The sequence below is a fragment of the Mesoplodon densirostris genome, chromosome 2, assembly GCF_025265405.1.
Source record: "Mesoplodon densirostris isolate mMesDen1 chromosome 2, mMesDen1 primary haplotype, whole genome shotgun sequence".
In the NCBI taxonomy this organism is placed as follows: domain Eukaryota; kingdom Metazoa; phylum Chordata; class Mammalia; order Artiodactyla; family Ziphiidae; genus Mesoplodon; species Mesoplodon densirostris.
The window spans coordinates 68187407-68207888 of record NC_082662.1 but is presented as its reverse complement, the minus strand read 5'-3'; the positions used below and the strand labels follow the sequence as shown (position 1 = coordinate 68207888).

At 40.1% G+C, this 20482-nt stretch overlaps 1 protein-coding gene across 1 annotated transcript in view; it reads right to left on the bottom strand.

Annotated features, from left to right (window-relative positions):
- ST6GALNAC3 (ST6 N-acetylgalactosaminide alpha-2,6-sialyltransferase 3) overlaps positions 1–20482 on the bottom strand; it is a 557193-nt gene that overhangs the window by 314320 nt on the left and 222391 nt on the right. Inside the window, exon 2 of the mRNA XM_060084618.1 lies at positions 5289–5483. Coding sequence (XP_059940601.1) covers positions 5289–5483 — 195 coding nt within the window. The remainder of the gene's footprint in view (positions 1–5288; positions 5484–20482) is intronic.

The following is a 20482-nucleotide window of genomic DNA, read 5'->3' as shown; positions in this document are numbered from 1 at the left end:
ATCATTACCTGGAAACAAGCCCTGCGGTACTTTGGTCTTTTATACCTTTTTTTCTGCCGCAATTAATTTAAAATGAATCGTTAAAACTTGCATTAAGGAGAAAGCAGAGTTCCCAGGATACTGCCAAGCACAGATGTTTTTTTTTTTTTTTGAAACACATATAGATGTTACATGCTTTTTTATCATGTCCAAGGTCAAAGGATAATACAGTAACTGCCATAAAACTATAGGTGGAGTCTCTCAAATTCAGTCCTGTTAAAATGGAAGGCTGCATTATTAATCAGTAGTGACATGAAAGGGCAAGTATGAACAGCTAGCAGGTCAAGGATTAAAGCGGGGGTGGGACACAGGGGAAGTATAGGACCTACTGTAAAATCTAAATCTTTCCCGGTCCCAGCTTCAGCATGGCACTACCTCCTGGTGGTGGTCAGCTCAAACGTAAGTACTGATGAGGAATTCTGGGTTCTGTGGCCAGCAGGGACTTTCAGCATTTCAGCACTCACCGAGTTAGCTGGCACTCATTTTGTTTCCCTGCTTCTCAAGACTTCTCCTCTCCCAAATATAAGAACTTTAGCCTACACTGGTTAGGAAAGGGAAGGGCGACAGGGTAAAAAATGGGAGCCAATCACCAACTGCATTATATTTAGACTGTCATTATTGTAGTGGGATGGGTATTTTAATTCTTTCAATTTAACTCTTCTAGATTAGTCCTCATAGTTTTCACTGCATATTCCTTTTTATGGATCTGGACCAGAAAAAAAATACTCCAACCATATGAAATATAACTAAGTCCATCTATTTATCTCTCCTGTGTTCTTTGTACATTTACTTCTTGCACTTCCTTTGGGAGCAGACCATTCAAAAACTAGGTGAATTGATAAAATGAAGCCGAGCTTGAACTGGGTATAATTTACTGTATGGGAGGCCTTCACGACAGACTCACAGATTCATGAGACTGCTTATACTTCTACTTGTGCCAAGCCAAAGGGACTGGAACTCATCTCATTTTTGTTTTTTTATTTTATTTTATTTTATTTATTTATTTTTTATTTTTCACTTACTATTTCTTTTTTTTAACATTTTTATTGGAGTATAATTGCTTTACAATGGTGTGTTTTTAAAGATAACAAGAGAATCAAATTTTGCTCCCAAGCAACTCAGCTCTCCAGTGTCCGGGAAATCTTCAACCTAATCCTGCCACTCCCACACCCCATCTTTTTTTGACAGTAGTGGAGAGACATTCTTTCTTGTAAACATTTCTGCTCATAAAATTTTTGTCCAGCGGCAGCAATGTCTGATCCAGCTAAAGCATTGGGCCATAAAACCATCATCAACAATGATCATGTTTGCAGATGCTCTAAGTCTGGAAATCATTGCTGGCATGTCTATGTGTTTAAAAAAATTCTTGGACTTCTGGTGGTTTCTAGAAAGCATGTGTTTTCTTCTGAGAAATTTCTGAAAAAACCTCAAGGACCAAGATTTTCAAATAAATAGATCATCTTGGTTACCACTTGACTCAGCTCAGCCATAGCTATTGACTCTTCTCCAGATTAGAATAGAGTGAATAGGCACACAGGAGTGTGTAGTTATCTTTGAAGCAAAATTTGAGGGCCACTATTATAGCTATTTGCCCCAGAACATCAAATCCACCACTTATCATTTTTGCAATATTACTTTGGCTCTTGAAGATTTTTCGTTCTGAGTCTGATAGTCTAATACAATTATCTCTGGCAAGGCCTGCACTTGAAGCCATTATTTGGTGAGGACTAATGCACAGAGCATTTGGGCTAAGAGTAGAGCACAGACATGGGGGGTGGGAAGGGTAGAATTTTGAGAAGGAAAGATGAAATCAACAAGGGTCACCAAAATTTGTTTTCCTCCCAATTTAGCCTAGAACTATCTGAGTTTGGAGGAAAATCTGTCATTCTTTTGGAGTGTTATACATTGTTTTTCAACTTCCATGCAAAATTTTCTGCTTATTACCTGTACTAATGTTACAGCATGGGGCCTCCCTTTCTATCATGCATAGACTAGAGGAATAAGTTAGCTGTATATCTGCTAGTTTTTACATAAAATGAAATTGCCTATTTCAAATATTTTTAGTTTATTTTAGATAGGTTACTATCCCATTGCTTTATTTAGTTAAATATTTCTTGCTGTTAAAGTAGATGAAAACGCTTTGTGTGATTCCAGTCAATAAATATCCTACATGGGCTCAGAATGTATTTTTAATTTTTTATTATAAAATAGACATAGAGAAAAGTGCATACAACATGAATGCATATTTAATAAATCTTCAGAATGTGAACCCCCATGTAACTTCCAGCTGGATCAAGAGACAGGATGTTGCTGATACCTCAGAAACTCGCACTAATCACAAACCACACATTTCTCTCAGAGGTAACTGCTCTCTCACTTACGTTATATTTAATTCCCTTGCTCTTTTTTTTTCCTTTTTAGTTTTACCTCCTATACATTTCCCTAAACAGCATCGTTTAGTTTTGTCTCTTCCTGTGATCTGTAAATTGAATCACACTGTTTGTATTCTCTCATTTTTTGCATCTTTTGCTCAAAATTATGTTTGTCTAAGATTCATACGTATTATCACATATGTCTGCAATCTCCTCATTTCCAATGATGTGTGGTATTCCAGTGTATGTAGCACAATTCTAACCATTCTCCTACTGAGAGACATGTGGTTGCTTCCAGGTTCTAGCTGTTATGAATAATGCTTATGCATGTCTCTAGTGAATATACGGATGACTGGAAATGCTCAGACATAGGGTATGCAGATCTTCAGCCTTAATCAATAATGGGAAGCTGTTTTTTCCAAAGCGCTTGTTCCCCCTGCTGGTATATGAGTTTCTATTGTTCCACATCATCACCAACACTTGGTATTGTTGGATTCTTGATTTTTTGCCAATCTGATATTTAGTGTACATTTACCTCCTTGTGCTTTTTTCTTCCTTCTCATTGTGGTTTTAATTTGCAAAACTCTGATTTCTAATGAGATTGGGAACTCCTTCATATGTTTACTTCCTGAATCCAGATCCCTTAAAATTTAAAGTCTGGTACTCAAGACTTTGGTATTTTGGTGTTGTCCACACTGAGCATTTCATGTCATAACTGGTAAGTACTGGGACAGCAAAAGAAACTCATTCATTGAACATCAATTTGGAACTGGGCACTTCAGGCACTTTGTCCTATTTAATCCTCGTAATAACTTGCTAGTTGACCTTGTTTTTTTAAGTGTGAGAACTGGCACTCAAATCATGCCTGTGTGCCTCTGTAGTCTAAAACTCTTTCCAGCAAGAGGGAAGGGATATGGGAACAGATGTATATGTATAACGGATTCACTTTGTTATAAAGCAGAAACTAACACACCATTGTGAAGCAACTATACTCCAATAAAGTTGTAAAAAAAAACTCTTTCCAGTAATCATGTTCCCTCTCAAGAAATTACCTCCACATGATCAAAATAATGATCAATATCCCGTAGTAAAGTCATTGTATTAAAAACTATACCAAAAGAATTTCAAAGGTGGCTGGTTAATATGTCTAATTAAAGAACTGCAGCCCTAGGTCAGTTTTCCCCTTCACACTCCAAAATCCAGTTTATTAACTTTTTTTTTTTTTTTTGGGGGGTACGCGGGCCTCTCACTGTTGTGGCCTCTCCCGCTGTGGAGCACAGGCTCCGGACGCGTAGGCTCAGCGGCCATGGCTCACGGGCCCAGCCACTCTGCAGCATGTGGGATCCTCCCAGACCGGGGCATGAACCCGCGTCCCCTGCATTGGCAGGCGGACTCTCAACCGCTGCGCCACCAGGGAAGCCCCAGTCTATTAACTTTTAAACAAATGAAAGCCTCTGATATTTGGTGGCATTTCCCTCATGAAAGTAATTTGTGAGACAATTCAGTCACGTTTCATTTTCTACCCATGGCAGGCACTTGTGAAATGATTAACACAACCCAGTAGAGTTATAGGATATTACACGACAGCCAGAAATAAAAGTAGCAAAAGACAAGAGTGAGACAGACTATTCTCTAAGAGATACATTTTTATATAGGTAATCAATTTATTAGGACACTCAACAAATTCAAGCAGTAGACACTTTTTAAAAAATTAATTCAAAGCCAATTAAAGGATAAACATCAAGGCTCCTAAAAATTTATGTTATTAATGGTGCCTTTTTTTTTAAACTATAAAGGTCTAATAAAAAGCTTGTAAATCCTGCAGATATAGAAACAATTTTCAAAGAATCAAATTAACCAGAAGCAATGACTCAGGCATGAAATTGCCTACAAAAGGGTCTGGACCAAGCCAGTTTTCAACATCCCTCCCTGATGCTAAGAATAACTCTTGGGATGGGAGTAGCATTCTGTGGGTAACTCTCCTCTCTCGTATCTTTGCAAAAATGACCTTTCAATGGGATCTGATCCAAAACTCTTCCCAGTGATGTAGACACACTAATGACTTGTACCTTTGTCACCAACAACTTCCAACAGGCTTGGACTTGGCATCGATGAATATTAACCTCACATTCATCCCACTCCATTGAAACAAATGGTGAAAACAATTTTATTAATCACTTCTATACACTTCATACATTTTGTGAGGTCCATTTTATTTCTATTTCGCTCCATGACACAAATCCTTGCTTGCAAAAGTGCTGGCACAGTGTATACTTTCTACTTGTCAATATACCTCCATCCTCTTCTGTACCATCAATTGGCTACAAAGATTTAGAGGTTCAGTGATTATAGGATTTGAATGATTTGAACCCCTTTAAATTTGGAAACTCTTTAAATCCCATTATCTCTGCAGCCACTGAGAATTTTTAAATCAGCTTGGCCTTTTCTAGCTCCAGGTCTAAGGATTACAGAGTTTTAAAGAGTATAAATGCTTCTCTGCAGTTCTACAAAGAGCTGTCCCCAACCAGTTGACCTCCAAGAAATAAAGCCAGCCAGTTCTCCAGCTGGTAACTGCTGATCAGAATTTCTAAATGGAAAGATATATATGTTATGCCACAGACCACCAGGAAAACATGTAATTGCTTCCTCAACTCCACATGAAGCCAGTGAATCAGAAGATTTGATGTAGGAGGGGCAGCAGACTTTAGACGTGTGTCAGTAAATGTCTAAGAAGGAGAAAACAGAAAATGTCAGGGACCCAAAGAAGCTCACTGGGGCAGAGAGTAATGAGTTCATTGATTGCAAGCCACCTTGCTCCTAAAGAAAAGCTGTTACCATGGATACCCTCAAACCCTATGTAACCCTCTGAGGTCTTACCTCTTGCGTCCTCACATTTATGTATCCATAGTGAGTTCGAAGGGGCCGTCTGTATGTGTAGGAGAATGGTATCCATTTTGCACCAGGTTGTCCAAAGCAGTTTAGTAGCAAGGGAAAATTCACTTCATTCACAAGGCGCACAACCAGCAGGAAGAGGAACGCTGCTATGAAGCTCACTGCAATCACAGACTTTTTCTACAAAACAGTCAAAAAAAAAGAAGACTGAATGACTTTCAGTCAAAAGCAGTCTCTGAGAGGTGCTTCCTCTCCCTTTCTCTTTCAAAGGGATCAAAGGACTTTGTCATTTAGGATATTTCACTTGGAGACAGAAAATAATCATTTGGTGACCAGGTTGCCCTAGTGTGCTGAGCCTCTGAGAACAAACAGCAGATTTCTTGGATTATCTTTCCATCCCATCCCAATCCCTCTTTACCTTCCTATCTTCCTTGGTGACTCCTATGCAGTTTTCAAAACCCAAATCAGACATTCCCAGCTACAGGAAGCCTTTCCTAACTGCTCAATTCCCTCCCCACCATCATCCCCTCAGCCCCAACCTATCTACCCTAATAGAGGTAAGAAGTCCTGCCACTCCAATACTTTGGAGGCACTTCTACTGTTGTGCATCTTTCATGGTATAATTCCTTATGTGACTTTTCCTGCATGTAATTTTGAGCTCCTGGAGAACTGGGATGTACTGCGCCATACTGTTCTGAGTATCCTAGGTCCTTAACACAGCACCTTACATACTGTAGGCACCCAACAAACACCTGAGTGAATGAATAAATGGATTTTTCACATTCTTATAGACCCAGTCTCCTTACAAATCATATTCCGCTTCTTTATCTAGCACCCTCTACAGGAAGGAAACTTTGTGCTCTACGATATGCAAAAGATTCAAAAAGCTAACAATAAGAGTAGGAAAAAAATCCACGTCAAGCAGCATAACAACATCCCCTAAACATGTTGTCATCAAACCAGAGTAAGAGCAACTGCATCTGACTGCCATGGGAAAGGAGAGATGTATTTGAGACTGAGCTTGATAAAATTCATGCATTTTAATCAGTAGAGATGTGTGATCAGAGCTTTCTAGGAAGAGGGAACAGAGTAAGAGGCAAGAAAACATGAAGTTATTCACAGCCACATAGCACTTTGTTTTACTGGGACACAGAGAAGAAAAAGCTGAAAATACAAACGATAACTTTATGGACTGTCTCAGATACCAAGCTGAGAAGTCTCTACTGAATTTGTTAGTTGATGGAAAGCCGAAAGAGATTTTTGTTTGTTTAATTTTTGAAATGTGACTGTTTTAAGTTATAATCAAACGCCAGTGTGTAAGGTGCTTTGGAGCAGGGAGAAACCAAAGATAGGCAGAAACTAGTTAGGAGAGCATTCCAATTGGTTGGGACACAGGTAATGAGGGATGGAAATGAGAGCAGTGGCAGGGAGTGTAAAAAGGTGAGAAAAGACATGAGAAACTCAATCTAGGTGGAAGACAGAGAACTTGGCTACAGAAAATAATCTGATTGGATAGAAGTGGCAGATGGAAAATTCAGAGATGCCTGAGATTTTGAGTCCAGGTAACTACAATAATACTGATCATATCAGGAGAAACCAGGGTGGTTAGAGCAGAATTGATTTAAGAGAGTAAGAAGACGAAGCCCTTGGCTTTCTAAGTCCTACTTTTCAAGGACTGATGGGTCATCAGGACGGAGCCATCAAGGGGTCAGGCAGAAAGTCAAGTCTAGAGCAAGAAGAAAGAGCAGAGCTGAGGGCAGATGTCAGGAACAACTCTGCCTTGTCTCCAGGGTGCAGATGTAACCGAAAGCGGGGGTCTGGCTGTTTGCTGCTCAAAAGCCAGTACTAAAGAGGCAAGATTGATGGAAAGGAAAGTTTGCTTTATTTTGGATGCCAGCACCGCGGGGGAGGGTGGACGCCTGCCCAAAGGCTGAGTGCCCCCCGGCACTGACAACCAGTGGTCAAGAGCTTTTAAAGATGGGGGGGGGTGTCTATCAGCTCTGACAGTCATCTTGAAATTAGTCATGTGGCAGTCTGATCAGCATCATCTTGATTGTGTTAGGGACAGTTAGCCTGGAGTTCCAGGGTCGTTTGGTTCCTATTTCTTTGAAGCCAATTCTCGTAATTGTGGCAGCTTATGTCATGGCTACAGTCTTGTCATCACATAGTTAACCTCTTCCACCTGGTGGGGATTTCAGTATCTACAAGACAGCTCAGAATGTTATCTATAGCCCTTGAGGAGGAGCTAAAGGTCCTCAACTAGGCTTACTGACTAAACTATTATTATTTAGTCTTGCTGGACTGTTTTCTTTTGCTTCTGCATTTTCTCACTTCTCTGATTAAACTTATTCTCTGGCTAAAGTTTTTCCACAGACAAAAGGCAGGCGGAGGACATGGGGGTGTTGGGAGGACCACAGGGTCCCACTCCGTTTCAAAGACACAGTGAAGTATTCCTTCCTGAAGTTGGGCTTTGCCCCTGATTCTTCTTCACACTTAAGGGAAACTAAGTAACTTCCTGGGAATGGGTGCTGTTGTGTTTTTAGCTCGCCACTTCCTGGTGGAATTGGCTTCCTTTTACTCGTCACAGAATGTCCCAAAGGAGAAATGAAACCCACAGGTGGCCCCTGTATCCTCCCTGGTCAGAGTCTCCGTCAGGGCAGCAGAGCAAGACCACAAATTCAGACATGCCTAAAAGAAGTCTTTGCTCTTGCTCAGCTCCCATGATGTGTAAAAGCCCATCCATCCCCCTGTCCAGCCAGCCCAATTTTCCAATCACCTGAAAGTCCCTTGAGTTCTGCCTCCTCAAAACCCCTCATCTCACCAGTAACTACCATAGCCTTACCTCATTTAACTTTCTAATCATGAAAACCTGTTTTAATTTGTTCCTCTGTGGAATCACTATGTCCACAACACCGCAATGTGTCAAGGTAACAGCTTAAATGAGGTGACGGATCTTACAAGTTGAAAGGGACATAGACCAGAACAGATGGCTAAATAAAAGCCAAAGGGCCAGTCACCCATTAAGTAAACTGGTAAGAACCTTTTTTACGGGTAGATTGTTGCAAAACAGCAGCTTGCTTTGAAGGAGACCCAGATGGGATTTGTGCCTTTGTCTATTCCAGAGCTCAGCATGGCTCTCTGCTTCTCTCAGCTGCCGCATTGCATTGCACGGCTGAGGGTTTGGGGACAAAAGCATGGAGGGCCCTTCTGAATTCACTGATCTCACACAGCAACACATACATAATGCATCCATGAGAGGAAAATAAATCAGCCATTTTGACAGAAACTTCAAAATGGAATTAAATCACACTTGTAAAAGCCTGCTCCTCAAGTAATCCGTGTCTGCCTCCCATGTTCTGTCAAAGGGAACCAAGTAATGAGCAGAGAGCAGACGAGGGGAGCAAACGGGGAGTGGAAGCCAGACACTGACTCCTCTGTGCTGAGCCTGGATCACAGTCTGCAGTGGGCAGATGGGCTCTTTTCACAGCTCCGGCTTCCAGCCCCATTTCTGTTGCATTGTCTGAACCCGGTTCTCTGCCTTTCTTTATATTTCCATATTCTTGTTTAACATGAACTCATTCCCATAGTGCTGATATAAAACCACCCTGAAATTTCACTAGAAGAGGTCTAATGTCAACCACATTCTGGACACAAGGACAACGGGACTCAACATGAAGTACATTCTTCTAGTAGTCACTTCTGCCAGATCATGACCTTGAGCTTCAACAACTACAATGAAAACCATGGATGAGGCTACTCACAATCTACAGACACCAGAATGCAGTGAGAATGTGTGTGTCTCTGTGTAGGGATGTGGGAGTTGGGGAAGTAACAAAATACCAATATCCATGATATACGTGAATATATTCACTCCTTCAAGGTGCAACTGCTCATTGAGTCCACATTCTGTGTAGACTTGGCAAGGTGCTGAAACACAGAAATAAAACCATAAAAGACAGACAGACAGACCATGCTTCCAAAGAGTCACAGTTCAGTGCACCTGGCAAGTAAACAGAAAATTATAATACCACATATCAAATGGGGTGATGGAGGTATGCACAGGGCACTGCGGCAGTCCAGAGAAAGAGGGGGGAGAGCGGTGCCTGGGACAATTCAAAGAATGATTGTCTGAGGAGGTGATGTTCAAATGCAGTCCTAAAGAACAAGAAGGAGTTAGGCAAGTGGAGATGGGAAGGCCATGCCAGGCAGAGGGAACAGCACAGACAAAGGCACAGGAGGTTTTGAAAGGCCTTAATTTGGTCAGAAACGTGCAAGTCATTTGATAAGTAGTGGGAGATATGCTGGGAAGTGGACAAGGTTCAAATCATAACAAAAAATAATAAGCCAAATGCATTAAGTCAGATGCATTTATCTGTCCCATCTACCTTACATTAGGATAATGAAAGGATAAACACATCAAAGTGCTGTTTTGTAACTCTAAAATATTCTTCACTTTCCAATCAAATGTATCAATCACTTCATTTTATTCCGAGCTGCCAGCACCACACCTTGTTTCCAGTTGTTTGAATTACATTTATCCCATCAGTTGCTTGTCTTTTAACTGTTTTGAGTCTATCAACAGTCAGCAAATTAGACTCTACTTGTTTACACATGTGTTCTACTGTCTAACGATTTGTTTATGGATGTGATCACTGCTGCCTTTATTGAGGTAATCAGAGCATCCCCTAGATTCAACAACCAACAATTAGGTAAGAGAAAGCAACAGTAAGTACTTGTCAAGTTTATAATGCATAAGATTCAGTTCAACAAACTTTTAGTACTGCAGAAAACAGACATAAATTTAATAAGTCATTGCCCTAAGATCAGACATGTGAACATTAAATGATATAATGGGTGGAAAAAGCAGAGCACAGTTCCAGGCACATAGTGAGCACTCAAAAATGGAAGGTGTCACTATTATGATATAACCACTAACTGTGAGATCCTTGGTGGACATTAGCCAGTGGTGAGCATTGGCCAGTCCGTGGGAACAACGATAAGAACTGAGAGATATCTTTTTCTTAAATATTCCAAGCAGCTGCAAATACTTGAACTATTCAGTATAACATCCACACAAGCTCTGAGAGAATGTCACTGTGCCCAAATAGATCTGATGAATTGCTTTAGGGAAAGCTTTCTCCTTCTTTTGGGCAAGTTTGAAGGGGCCTTTAACAGCTGAGACATTTAGAATTTAATCCCCTCTGTGCTGCAAAAATATGCATCAAAAATGTGGCATTCCAGTTGCTCGCTCTTTAGAGTAGGATATCAGAATTTATAGCAGAAATACCTATTTCAAAATAAAACCCACAGAGAATTCATGATTTAGGGAGAAAACAATTGCAGAGATTTGGACCTAGCAATTTTGCAACCTTTATTAACATTTTTATGTTTTTATTCTTCTTATCACAGAATTTAACCACAGAATAAATTCTTTAACTTTTAGGTTAGTCGGTTGCTAGATTTTTGGTTTCTTTTTCATAAATGATAAACAACAGTACAAAGGCGTATTTTTCTACTTAAATCATATTATTTAATGACTGAATTCGTTGCTTACATGGTAAAACAGTGCACTTTTGTCCATATGCTGTCATTTACTCAGTAATAAATATGAAAGCACAGTATCAACTGTATTATTTATACCCTTACTCAGTAAACACACATTGATAGGACCCTACTCATTGCTTATTTGTGACCTGATCAAATAGAATTTCTTTTCCCATATAAAAAGTTGTGCCACTGGCCAAGCTCCAAATCTGGTTCTCCCTGAATACAACAAAGCTTCATCCCATTTGCACAAGGATGAATTAGCAAAGCTCAGATTATATACATAAATCCCTTCATTTGTTTCACTTTATTTATTGAATCAACAAACTGGATCCTGCTTGCTAAACTATGGTGAACTCTGGGGGAAATCTCACTCATTTGTTGGGGGGATAAGAAAAGGAAGGTAAAAAAAGGTGGACAATCCTAGATTGGTGGAGCCCACACAGGAGCTTACCAAGGGCAGTCTTAGGCAGCATAGCTGGTAATAGGATCTTAGAGGCCATCAAGAAGAGAGTAGTGAATGTCAAAAACAAGGTCAACATGGGAGAATGAGCAGCATTTCAGAATCCAGGAGGCTGATGAAGAAAATGTGATAGGTAAAAGCAATACATTTTGAGAGTAGGCTTTGAAGAAGGCAGAAGAAGTGAAGCTAGAGAGGCAGGAAGGGATTTGGTTATAGGAAGTTATATATCATGCCAGAGTCTGGACTTTTCTGCAGAATATAAAGAAGGGGTCTAAGTGTGGGATAGAGAGGGTCAGATCTGATCAAGGAAAGCTCACTCTGGAGGTGGTGTAGTCAATGAATGGAGAGGCGGGAAAGACCCTTCAGGAAAGATAATGACAAAAGCCAACAATGGACTACTTCTTCAGATATCACTAATGGACATTAAATTCTCAATATGAAAACTGCAATTGTTACTTTCAGAGACTGTTTTTTCTTTTCCTAGTAGGGCCAGTGGGAATAAAATCCTGATATAGCAGATACGGATGAATAATCATCATAGACTTAAGAGAAGATAATATTTAATGAGTGTTATTAGTTGGAGAAATATTTCTGTAATCCCTACTTTCCAAATGAAGAAATAGAGATATGAAGAGGTTGAGTAACTTGCCCAAGGTCACAGAGCAAGAAAATAGTAAAGACAGGTACTGAACTCAGACATTCTGACTCCAGATTCTGTGTTTTACTGTATGAATTAACTAAGTTGTTAATTGTTACTCATACCAACAGGAACACTCTTACAGGATTGGTTCAGAAATTTTAAAAACTGGTACTAGCCATTAGCAGATTTTGTAATACATTTTGTCAATAAGCAAAATACCTAATTCATATGGAAAATTATGAGGCTGATCTGAAGCATAGTAATTATATTATTTCAAAATCAGTAATTTGTGGACAAATTTAACTCTGGCTCTATTCCCAGTATTAAAAAAAACAACTACAGGGTACCATTGATTAGCACTAAGGGAAAATAAAGCAATTATTCTTCCACTTCTGCTGGAGAATATTAGGTACCCTTTGTCAATCAATAGTATGGAGCCTTAATTCAGGCAGTTTATAGGAACCAACATGACAGAATGGGTATGTCTTTTTTTCTCAGCTCCACAATTCTATAGTCTTTTTTTTTTTTTTTTTTTTTTTTTTTTTTTTTGCTGTACGCGGGCCTCTCACTGCTGTGGCCCCTCCCGTTGCGGAGCACAGGCTCCGGACACACAGGCTCCGCGGCCATGGCTCGCGGGCCCAGCCGCTCCGCGGCATGTGGGATCCTCCAGGATCGGGGCACGAACCCGTGTCCCCTGCATCGGCAGGCGGACTCTCAACCACTGCGCCACCAGGGAAGCCCTATAGTCTTTTTATTCAGTGAAGATGCAGCCAAACAGCAAAATGTTGATGGTTTCTTTAAATAAATACATGCATAAATATATAAATAAATAAAATTAAAATGAATTTTTTACAGTAGTAGAACATCTTCAATATGGTAATCTACTTTAAGAATTTGGAGCCATACTTGTATATTAATGCATATATGTGGAATCTAGAAAAATGGTATAGATGAACCAGTTTGCAAGGCAGAAATAGAGACACAGATGTAGAGAACAAACGTACGGACACCAAGAGGGGAAAGCAGGGGGTGGGAGGTGGTGGAGGTGGGGGGGATGAACTGGGAGATTGGGATTGACATGTATACACTGATGTGTATAAAATAGATAACTAATAAGAACCTGCTGTATAAGAAATACATAAATTAAATTAAATTAAAAAAAAAAAGAATTCGGTGCCACATCACACATCACCTTCAGACAGTCCAGTTCAGACTGGGTACAGTCCAGTAAGAATTACAAATCCAATAAACAAAAGCCAAAGCAATAGAGTTCTCATGGGCACCCCCATTGTCATAAATTATTCTGTTCAAAACGCTAGTCCTAGAGAAGAGTTACAGATGGCCAAAACTTCTTCAGGGATTTTTTTCCCCCAAAGGAGACTTCTTATAGCTGCAAACACTAGAGAAGTTCAAGTTAATGTGAACATTCTGAGTGTCAGATGGCATGATAAGAGGTCACACTGAACTTTCTAACACATTTTAAAACCTAATGAAACATGTCAGTGAGTTTTCAATATGCCTGCACATTTTTCTTCTTTTATTTGAGGAGGGAATTAGGTTTCCTGACCCATTTTGACTTTTAAACTGCTACAGTACCAAATGAAAAAAATCAGGGCTACATTCACTGAGTTTGTCTATTTTGTAAAATTATATAAAACCAGTTTTATATCATTTTGCTTCTTCATCTTTATCGTATTGCTTCAGCATATATCCTTTCACATAGCAGAAGAAAATGAAAGTTCTTCAGAACCACAAGATAGAGCTGAAGACAGATACTGAATATGAAAAATGAAGGACCCCGCAAGCAGTCTCTCAGTGTGGCTGTACAGATAGACACAGAGAAATTTAATCCAAAAGACTGTTTCTCATGATGAGAACATCAGAGACTGGGGCAGATGAACCTGAAGTTATCTTTTTTCTCTTTTTCATTAAATCCTTGTACTTATGGGAAGAAATATGTTCCAGTCCACCTGTTGTCCTCTCCCTGACCCCTGACATTCTGTTGAGGGAAGAGAGGGGCTAACTAACCAGGGGCAATGAAGATAGGTCATCAGACCAGGTGCTTTTGTTTTATTCTCAGCCAACTTATAGTCTTCAAAGGCCTTATTTGGTTTCTACGAACATCTGCTTGGCTTCTTTTACTCTGAAAAAGATGAGTTTGTCTTTTAGAATCCAATTCTTTGTGTTTAGGACACAGAAGTGGAGCATAAGGATAAATTCTGGTGGTCGTAATGTCATTAGGGAGGGAGTCCTGCCCAGAAGCATCACGATAATGATGAGAATGACAATGATGAGGACGATGATGATGACACCGAGTTTTCTTACCACGTCACATGAATCTATGTGACATTACAGTATAAAACACCTTTTAAGCACTTTCAGGCCTACCACCTCACATGATTCTCCACATAGCCAGTGAAGTAAGAAGGGCTGGTTGGATGCTTGAAAGCCTCATCTCCCATTTCTCCTTTCATGCCCTCCATGTTTCCACCTGGACTTCTCACCACGCTCCAACACCCCTTGGCTACCCAGTTCCTGTGACTTTGTCCAGGCTGCTCCGCACTGGTGCCCTGCTGTTTTCTACCATCCCCATCTCTACAAGTTCAAATATAACTCAGCTTAAACAGTGTAGCCTCCCTAAAGCCCTCTATTTCTCCCTGGCTTCCAGTTCATGGATAAGGGTGGGGTGGGGTGGTGAGTAGTGAAAGAAGATAGAAGAAAAAGATAAAGAGGAATGCAGAGGGAGGAAGGGAGAGAGGGAACAATTCCTCTATAATTTTCTTTACAAAAATTCCTTGAGGGGCTTCCCTGGTGGCGCAGTGGTTGAGAGACCGCCTGCCGATGCAGGGGACACGGGTTCGCGCCCCGGTCTGGGAAGACACCACATGCAGCGGAGCGGCTGGGCCCGTGAGCCATGGCCGCTGAGCCTGCGCGTCCGGAGCCTGTGCTCTGCAACGGGAGAGGCCACAGCAGTGAGAGGCCCGCGTACCGCCAAAAAAAAAAAAAAAATCCTTGAGGACCTGAACAAAGGCTGAGAAACATCTCTCATACAGACAGCATCAAACACAGTGTCTTGAACTTAAAAGACATTCAGTAAACATTTGTGGAAGAAAGGAAAGAAGAAAGGGGAGAAAGAAGAAAGGATGGAGGGATTCAAAGTTATTCTCTTCTAAATATAAGCAGTAAACCATCCAAAAAGTTTTAGTTTAGGATCATTAGGAAAAATGTTTTTCTATGAGGGGAAACCCCACAAATTGTTCTTTTCTTTCTTCTTCTTAATTCACCTCACTTGGAGATTTCTGTGTAGATTTGATGTGAGTGTGGAGGGGAGGTCGGGGAGGAGGGTTAGGAGGGGGAATATAAAGTGAAGTGGGAAGAATTTGAGTCTTTGTTAAACCGGACTTTTCGCTGAGCATTGCTTTGAAGTTCCTGATAGAACTCTCAGATCTGCTTAGAGCAACATCATTTATACAGCACATCATGAAAAGACTTACAAGAATTCACATTTTTTAGAAAACCAACTCTTGTCTGAGGAGAACACTTAAAGCTAGAATTCCGCATCATGGAATGAAAAGTGCATAAAAGAAGGATTGCCTGTCCTTCTAATAAGGACAATGGCCCATTTTCTGAGAGAAGGAACTTGCAACTGTTTGCTGTGTGCTCAGCAAGTATCAGGTATTGTACCAGAAACTTTATAGGGATGAAATTAGATTCTCACCAGCAGCCTATCTGTAGACTCAGGGTGGTCAAGTTACACTAAATGAGCCAATATAGGTATCCTTGGGCACATTGCTTAACCTGTTTGTGCTTCTGTTTTCTTACCTAAAATTGGAGAAAAAATAGTACCTGCCTAATATGATTGTTAAAGGTTTAAATGAGTTACTACATATGAAGGGCCTTACAGTACTGCCTGGAAAAGGGAAAGTGCTCAGCACATGTCAGCTTTTGCTGTTAGAGTATTTCATCAGATCTAAGACACCATCAATTGTTCATCACACCGTTACTCTAAATATGATAAGAAAGGAAAACAAGGTGGGGAGTCTAAGATGTCTCTGCAAAAAGTGACACCAAAATACTATTCCCTTAAAGTTAGAATATTCTAGAAATAGAGCTGCCATCCAGAAAGGCACAGCAAGAAGAGAGAAAGGAAAAATAATCCCCCCTGAGAACTTGAACTACAGTCAGATACTCATGCAGGTTTTTGATACGAGTTCACACCACCAGTGTGATTCAAGGTAAAAGTCAGTAAATAATTCAATTTAAAGTGGTCTCCAGATGGTAGTATCCCCAGGTGACCATCTGAAACAACACAAATCCTATCTGGAAGAATTAAACTCCGTTGTAGGCAAATAGCAACTGCAAGGTATTGTGTATAAGACACACCTCCTTCTCAGATATGTGAAAAAATAGAAAACCATTTTTAAATACATGAAATATAGTGGTATTATTATAGCTGTCATGGTTATCATTGTCATCATCATCATTCTAGGGAACAAAGGTAATCAGAAACGGAGCCTGGACTATTTTAAACACCTGTCCCTCACCCTAAAACCTAAAGGAAGTATAACCACAAATCCATGAAGAGAGGATGACAGAGTCCTGGAGTTTCCCAGGGTACTGGAATTCACCAATGTAAAAAGCCTCTGGGTTTTTAGTCTTCTTGTCAAGACTGCACAAGTTAAAAAAACAACAACCCCCCTTTTTTTGAAAATAGTTAGACTACCCTTCACACACATTCATATGGACCCCATCCCCATGCACAGATATCAACTGCTGCACCTCCCAGCATCTCTTTAAAGAATTCCCTTACAGGCCTAAGTTGAACCTTGGTTGAGGAACTCATACATATTAAACAGTCTTTCGCTGAACACAAGTACAGTTTTGCCAGGGCACAGGTCTCATGATGATAATAAGTAGTATTGTGCCAAAAACACTTGAATTTCTAAGTAAGACAGTTTTCCTATTAATTCTGGATTTAACATTCGACTGTAATTTGAATTGCTCATGAAACATAAAGCATATTAATTTATTACTTATAGTCTCCTGTGCTAAAATAGCAAAGGCAGAAAGATCTCCCCTGTTACCCACAAGGTCTGTCATCAGTGAGGCTTTGATATTTTTTTTTATCATAACCAGATCAGTCAGTGCCATATTTCCAATAGCCTACTAGCCACCTCTATTTGGATGTCTGAGGCAACTCAAATTCAATAGTAATAGTCCAAATCCAAACTAATGATACCCTCTACCCGCAACCCTCTCCCCCTCACCTCTGAGTGTGCCTCTGAGTAGCTACCACTAGTTACTTTGGAGCCCCAATAATTAAAATCTCAACTTTGCTTAGTAGCTATATGACATGGAGCATCTTAATTTTCTTTCTCCCTGTTCCTCATCTATAAAATCATAGAGTCATTATAAAAATTAAATAATGAGGTAACACATAAAGGACCAAGCTTAGGACCGAGCACATAGCAGGCAATCAATGATCATTGATTTCCTTCTCTTCTCCACATATTGGTTCCCCTGCACAAGCTATCCTTCCTTCATGGAATGTCTTCTTCTTTCCTTTCTCTGTCAGAAAACTGCTACTTATTCCTTAAGACCAAACCCAGAGGTCATCTCTTCTGAAATGATCCTGACTCTCCACGAAGATTTTAGAGCACTTTTTTCTGAAGCATAATTCACAACACGTGGTAATTATTTGATTACCAGTCAACCTTCATCATTCAACCAGATTCTGCAAACACATGGCATACCATGCCTCCACATTCTCTCCAGACAGACATTACTAATCAACCGCAGTACCATTTCTCTCCCAGTGAGGATGCAAATTCAGAACACTTTCAACACAATGCTCCAGTCAGTAGTGATGCTAATAAATGCGACCTGATATATTTACCTCTGTGGCACAAAACAGTTAGCAACTAAAGGCCAGAAGCTATACCTTGATAAGTCTATAACCCATGTGACCACAGATAAGACTGTTATCCTCTCTAGGTCTCAATTTCCTCATCTGTATGATAGAATGTTTTTAGGATCCTAGCTGCTCTCAAGTCTAATGACACTATAATCATGACCAGGAACCCTGATTGGTCGTAGCTGATGTCACTTCGAGGAAGGTTTGCAGCATAGCTCTGTACATAGCCCCCACTCCAGGTCCAGGCCCATTTTTTATCACAGAGTTACGCATGCCTTCAGACACTCAAAAATTGAACCTGGTGTCTACGTAATTGAAATAGAAATGGAATGAGAATTTGTGATCTCTCAACTTGGTAGACAGCAGCTGACACTTACCAAAGCCTACCTGATTGCAGCAATTTTGCACCTGCTGATAAAAAGTTTGCAGCAAAAGAGATCATTCCTTTTTAATCCTTGTCTGAAAAGAAGCTTCCATATACTTTCACCCAGTTATACAGAATAGGATCAGGTTCAGTCTTTCATATGCATATGGACACTGATGGGTTAACACCCCTGGTCAAACCACTTCCACTGAGCCCTGACACTCACAATAGGAATTTTAAATGTCCACTGAGTTATTTTGTTGAAAACCTGATATCAAAGCAAAGAGAGTATGAACATTTTCAATTCTATGTATATTTATTAAAACAAGAAAAAAAAAAGAACCTGTTCTTGTATCTTATATGTGGCTGCATAAAGATGAGGTTTCTCTGGAGACTGTTACTTCTATAAACCAAATATTCAGATTTATTCGGTAAACATTATCATAAAAATATACACAAAGGTAGTTCCAGGAAAAGAATTACCAATAAATAGTTGTGAAGAAACAAAGGTCACTTTCCCAAATTTAGAAACAGATTCAGTTGATGGGAGGTAAGCTTGTGCTAGATCTTCATATTTTAACTAAAATCTCAGCTCTGGTGCCCAAGACCCAGCCTAGGCGGGTATTCTTTTGCAGAATTGGGTCCCAATGATCGAACTTTCACAATCTCACCACCTCCAACACCGAGCCTCCCATTTACTAAATGTCTCTGTTCACTGTTGCAGTGACTGGCTTAATATCTCTTTCCCTGTGGGACTGTGAGCTCTTGAAAAGCAGACGCTCTACCTGGCTTGTTCATCAATGCTTCCCCTTTGGCAAAAGCAGTCAAGCCGGAAGCCTTGCGGAAACAAACCTCCAAAACACATGAGTAATCTGGGAAGGGTTCTGGAGGCCCAGGTGAGTATGACACAGTTCACCTCCTCTAGCCACGTATCTACTGGACTAGCTCAGCGACAAGGGCTAGGCCACCTCCACACCCTCGTTCCTTCTTGAGCACCTGACCACCAATTCGTAAGATGGTGCTTAGAAAACACATCATTCCTGTTCACTTAAAAAACAATATTTGCCAAATTTGTTAGGTAATTTTCCACAGCATGAAGTTGGCCCAGAGTCAGCATATTTTGACATTTTTCTGCATTTTGTTATTTTGGGGCGTTATTTTGCAAATCGGGCTTTGCTCCTGATTTTAACAAAGCCTCTTCTTCCTGAGCAAAATAGATGAGCAGCTCAGCAAGACAGGGCAGCTTTTATCTGCAAAAAAAATCTGCCTTTCAGCAAAGCAGATAACACCAGCAAAACGAAGGCAGACACAGGCAATAGTTCCTGTATGTGAATAGTGATTCTTTTCTCCAGTGGGATAAGCAAGTGGCAAGATAGTTTATTCCCATGTGGCACTGATAGCAGGCCCTGAATACGTCTGAATATATCACTTTTATTGCCTTTTATATTGAATTATTGTGAAAGAAAAAATACTTTTGTGAGAATTCAAAATCCAAATACTTTAAGAGCTTTTAGAATCTACCTCCAGGACATTAAAGAAAGGCTTAAGAAAACAAATAATTCTGTTCTGCTGAGCAATACCAGATACCACTCCCACTGAGAGAGGGCCCCTTCACAGAAAGGGAGATATTATCAAATATTTATGCTGACTTTCAGGGAAAAAGGTTAAGTGTTCTATTTGGGGTCCAGGCACTCTGAGCCTGTCTCTGCTGCTTTAGAACTTGCCAGGTAAGGGACAAAATTTGCCCCAGGGTGCTTTAGCCTGTAACATTTCAGCATCACATGCTCCTTCTGAGACTTAATTTAAGATGCTTCCTAATGGTATATTTCACTAGAACGCTCACCTCTCCATTATCCATCAACCATAAAAATTCTTATTCAATATATATCATTTCTTAGGTTTTCAAATATGTTTTTAGTAGATTTCCTCTTCTTTCCATGCAATCAAGAACTCCACAAACCAAGATAAGTTGTTTCAACCACTTTAATTCTAGGCTTGTCTTTTTCTATTTAGGTGAGAAGTTGTCTGTATGGTAAGATAAAGCCCAAGTGGCTTAGCATGATATAAAAGCCCCTTTATGGTCTGACCTCTGACTATTTGTCCAGCCTAGCTCTTGGCCTCCCCAAGCTCATTCTTCATATCTTAGCTATAGTAAGCATCCTGTGGTCCTTGAAATGCTCCATGCTTTTTTTTTTTTTTTTTTTTTTTTTTTTTTTTTTTTTTTTTTGCTGTACGCGGGCCTCTCACTGCTGTG